A 5,513-nucleotide genomic window follows, 5' to 3' on the forward strand; every position below is an offset into this window, starting at 1 on the left:
TTGATGAACTGATATCTTCTAGATATGCAAGAGTTACAGCTTAGATAGCTCCATTTCTCAGAGACCTGCCTGCATAGGAGAATGAGATTTGGATAGAAAGCACCATAAATTAGACTTAATGTGCATTGGCAGATGAAAAGTGCAACTGTCTACTGATTAAAGAGAAGAGAAATTAAACCATTCAATATGTACTTGTATAAAATATTTAAAGCTTACACTTAATTCTAAACCTACCCAAGAAGAAGAAAGAAAAATGCCTAAAAATTAATAGATATAAAAGGAACCGTGCAACAGTTGTACTAATTAATACTATTAAGATATATGTACAGAAAATGGTCACCAAATTCAAGGGCACATGCTAAAATTTGTTTTGATCCATTGGGGGATCAACAGCACATTCTATATGTACATTATTCTATCAGGCCCCACATGATTTACTGGCTATGCATGGCCTAATGAACAATGGTGCCCTAAGATGGATCATGTTTCCCTTTCTTGAATCACCACTGGTAAACCACCTCTCATGGTGGCGGTGAGACCTGGGGAAAATCTTGGAACTTGATTTGGATCCACAACCCGAACATTAAATGCTCTGATCATAGTAAGAGCTACACTTTTCATCTCTACTAATGCCATTTCCTTTCCTAAACAAACCCTAAATCCAGCATGAAAAACAGGATACTTGGATGAGCTTTCAGGCACAAAAACACCATTCTTTAACCATCTTTCAGGTTTGAATTCAAGACAATCTTGACCCCAAATTCTCTCCATCCTTCCCATCGCATATTGATGATATGTAACCCTAGTGCCTTTTCTAATAAATGTACCATCAGGCAATATGTCATCTTCTTGAGAGAATTTTGAATCAAACTGAACAGGAGGGAACAGTCTCATGCTTTCATAAACAGCAGCATTCAGATAATGCAATTCTCTCAATTGTTCATAGCTTGTAAGCTCTTCGCTCGATCCCATGACCCGGTCTGACTCCTCTCTGATTGCCGATTCAACTTGTGGGTGTTTTGACAAGAGCCAAAAGAAACTTGTCAAACCTGAAGCAACAGTGTCCCGACCTGCTAAAAGAAAACTAATGACAATATCACGAAGATACTTATCATCATTGATTGATCCCATGAACCTTGATAAGAGATCTTTGTTATCCATACATCCTTCTTTTCTCCTGTGATTAATCACTCCTTCTGCGAGTTCATTCACCATCTGTATTGCTTCTTTGAGTTTCTTCTCTGATCCTATGTTTAAGAACCTTTTCATCTTCCATATCATTGAGGATGCTGCTAGTGCTCTTTCTGCTGATAACTTTGATGCAGTATCGAAAGCAAGTGCGAATTCAGAAATGGGTAGAGACAGTTTTAGACAACCAGGGTCTAATCCAAAAGAAAATTTGCAAATGTTGTCAAAAGAAAATCTTCTAAACACATCTTGTAAATCAATACCCTGTTGATCTTTGTCACAAGAAATTGAAGACAGGAGAGGAATAAGCCTGCTTTTGATTTCACTCATTATGAGCTCAAAAGCATACATTCTTATAGAAACACTACCCAATTCTAAACTGGCCATTTTTCTTTGAAATCTCCAAGAATCACCATCCACGTTGAAAATACCTCTACCCAAAAGATCACCCAAAAGAGCAGAGAAAGGTTTACCTTTTGGATAGTTTTCAAAGTTGGTTTTGAGAATATACTCCACATTTTCAGGATTGGAAGTAATGATATTGCCAAGAACATGGATATGAATTGTACCAGTTGGTGATTTTTTGAGTAGATGAGTATACCAATCACAAAGATTAACAAACTCTTTAGCCCAACTGGCAGTGATATAACTCTTGCAAATGTCACAATTACACCATGGTTTTTGCCTCAGCAGAAAGATTAACAAAGAAAAAAGAGAGAACAGTAAGGTAAAACCAAAGAAAAGCAAGCTAAAAACACCAGAAATTGATCCCAGACCATCAAACTGCTCCATTGAACAAGAAAAGGGTGATCAAACAGAATCAATCAAGATTCAAGAAAGAGAGAATTAATGAAAGAAAAGTATCAGCTGCAGAAAGAAAGGTAAAATGGAAGTGGTTAAGTGGGTAGTAAGTTGAGGGAAAATGAAGGCTGTGGCTACCTTTATATAAGGTTTAAAAGTTATTAATTTTTATTGAAAATTCAAAATGAAAAACAAAATTTAGTTGAATTTTTTTTTTCTTTTAAATTTTGCTAGCTGTTGATAGTTAAGAGAAAATTAATTAAGTGCATGAAGAACACGTGCGCAAAAATCCAATAGCTTTTATTCAAGCACGTGCTCGTTGCCAAATCACTTACTACAACTACGGCGACTTGCGTTAGGTCCGACAAAAGTTGTCTCTTTTTCTGCCCCTACACACAGTAGTACAATATTTCCTTCTTTTCTATTTTTTAATTTAATATATTTTAATGTCGGCTTTGACGGCGAGTACTTATATATAGAGACGTATTATTAATTATTTATTTTAGTGTGAAAATAAGCTAAGCTGATTTAAATATGTCACTCTTAGGTCTAATTAGGAGACAATAATATATTAATAATACATGTCGATTTGAACCTGAAATGGTTTAAATAAGCTCGGATGAATTAAATCTGAATAATATTAAAAACATTAATTTTTTTAGAATTTTCATTTATTTTTGTTGCATAAATGAAAAAAAAAATATTAAACTATTTTTAAGTAAAATTTCTAAAAGAACTAAATGAAAATATATTACAATTGGAATTAAAACAAACAAGCAAGTTTTTTTAAAATAATTTTTTTAATGCATATTAAAATATGAAAAATAAAAATAAAATTTATCTTTTAAATTCTATAATATGATGCATTTAATATAATATTATAAATAAATTCATTACATCGAATATTTATTTTGTTAAATTTAATTTAATTTTTTATAAATTTAAAAATAAAATTTAATCGAATAATTTTAAATATAAAAAATAATCTATAATTTTTATATAATTTAGCTATAAGTAAAAATATATTATTTATCGAATATTTATAGATAGATATATATGATAAATCAGAGCCGCATAAACATACACGTCATTATGAGGTAGCCTTCCAACGTTGGGAGGACCTCATAAATAAGTATGTGAGTATACATATTCATTATGTTTAAATCCAAGAAAATTATTTTGCAAAACAGTGAACCTAGAAAATGATGAGGCGAAGGAAGTAAGCAAATTCTAATTTGGATTAAACCGCCGCTATAAGCACCTCAATTTTTCCACACCGTACTATTTTATGTTACAATTAACTTTCATTCCACCTTCCATATCACTACGTACACTTTGAAAATGACTTCTATAAATAATATTTTTGACCCATTTGATTTGAGCATTTTAAACAATTCATTATCAAAGTTAATATGGTTAGTTAAGGTAAATTATAATAAAAAAATATTAAATATTTAATCTGTAATTAAATAGTTATTAAATTTTAATTATAATAGTTTTTTTCGATATATTTAGATGATAAATTAATATGTATATAAATTATAAATAAATATTTAAAAGATAATTGACTTTTGTTAATTTGTTAAAGGAAAAATTAAAAGATGATACATAATTGATGAATGAATTCAGAGGTTTTGGTCTTAAATGTTTAAGGATAAGGTATTATTTATATTTTTAAATTTTGATTATTTATATTAAATATTTTAATTTTTAATTTAATTTAATAATATTTAAATTTATTTTAAAATATTTTTAATATGTATTTTCATATAACGTATTGACATATATTGTATAAAAATATTTAAATATTAAAAAAATATATATTATACTGATATAAATTTAGATGTTTATCGAAGACTTTCTTGAATTGCAAAGAACGCGTTTCTACGACTGGGATGCACTGCTGCATTAGGAAGCCAGGTATTGTGGGCATACATCGCCGATAATAGTGGTGCATTGAACAGAATTTTTAGAATAACGGTGTTCATTTTATTTTAATTATTTTTTATTGAATCTTATAAAATAACTGATTTTCCACTTTAAAAATATTGTCAAATGTTAATAATTAATCAAGACATGCTCAATTTCCCAACAATAATTTGAATCCAATTATTAGCAATAGCTAAAATTAGGTTAAATGGATCTACCCATCACACTATAATTATTTTTCTTAATATTATTTTATATATAAATTAAGTAGAAGCATATAAAAGTTTAAAAAAAGGAACTCAAAATTTTTATAAATTAAATCCCTCAAACAACAAATAATACAACTTAATAATGAGAATATGCTTCAAATTCGATTTTAATTTAAAAAAGAGTTATAATACATAAAGAAATTACTTTCTTTTAAATATATATATAAATAATTTTTAAATCTGACAATTGATATACACCATTTAAATTTTATATATTACACTATTTACGCATTAATATTTAAAAATCATAATTTTATATTTTATATTTTATACTTTTATACTAAAATAATTTTCTATTTATACTAGATTTAGTTAAATATTATTAATCCATTGATTTTTTTGTCTAAAATATAAATTATTCTGATATTTTATTTATTACACTAGAATTTTTTTGTATTTTGAAAGTCCATAAGTTAAATAATTAAATTAATATAAGATATAATTCTAATTTTAATTTTTTTTATGAAGATTATAATTTTAGTGTATAACAAAATTAATAATAAAAATTATATTTATTTTCTAGATTGTAGATGTCATTATTGGTCAAACTTTGATTTTCAAAAATTTATCATAAATATAATTAATATAACAACACACAGATATATCTATACATCTATATACACACATTAATTCAGAAAAATGTTTCTTTTTTTCTATGAAATGGAATAATATAGAGCCCAAAAAATTAAAATTTTAAATTAAATTAGCTGAAAAAAGTTATAAAAAAGCCAAATGAAATCTTATTCCTTATTTCTTTTTTCTTATTCTTATTCTTCTCAAAATTTATTCTCTGGTGGACATCGAACTCTAACTCTGGCATGGAGGATGGCCTGGAAGAGGTTGATCTTAAATATATGTGTGTTTTGAACATGTAAGAAAGATTAAATTAGTTAATTTAAGATAAAATACTTTAGATCATTCTGCGAACTTGCATGAAGCACGATTGGGATGTCGGGCGCATGGTTTTTATTTGTTTATATCTGTTCCACTGTCTGCTACGAGCATGGCCCCAGCCAGCATCCACACTTTCTTTCTATCTACTTTTCTAATAAGATAACATTGAAATTCTTTTGGATTAAGATTAGTTTCGAGCCTATGAAGAATGTTGATTTTGTGGGCATTCTATTGAATTTAGAAGCATAAACAGTAAAACTATACTAATTATACAAATTATGATATACAGATTGATAAAATGTGAACACCTGCTTTCTAAGATGGTTTCACTTTACTGCTAAATTAAAACAATATATATTCTTAGAAGAGAGAAAGTGCTATACAATTCATATATGTTTGTTTATTGGTAAATTGGGCTTTAGGTGCATTCCT

At 28.0% G+C, this 5,513-nt stretch overlaps 1 protein-coding gene across 1 annotated transcript; it reads right to left on the reverse strand.

The window, feature by feature from the left end:
* Nucleotides 1–274: 274 nt before the first annotated feature.
* LOC8277592 (cytochrome P450 94C1) lies at nucleotides 275–2,104 on the reverse strand. Its single transcript, XM_002529012.4, has one exon. The coding sequence runs from the start codon at nucleotides 1,978–1,980 to the stop codon at nucleotides 481–483; it is 1,500 nt and encodes a 499-aa protein (XP_002529058.1). The 5' UTR covers nucleotides 1,981–2,104; the 3' UTR covers nucleotides 275–480.
* Between the last annotated feature and the right edge of the window lie 3,409 nt (nucleotides 2,105–5,513).

Source organism: Ricinus communis, chromosome 8, assembly GCF_019578655.1.
Source record: "Ricinus communis isolate WT05 ecotype wild-type chromosome 8, ASM1957865v1, whole genome shotgun sequence".
Lineage (NCBI taxonomy): Eukaryota > Viridiplantae > Streptophyta > Magnoliopsida > Malpighiales > Euphorbiaceae > Ricinus > Ricinus communis.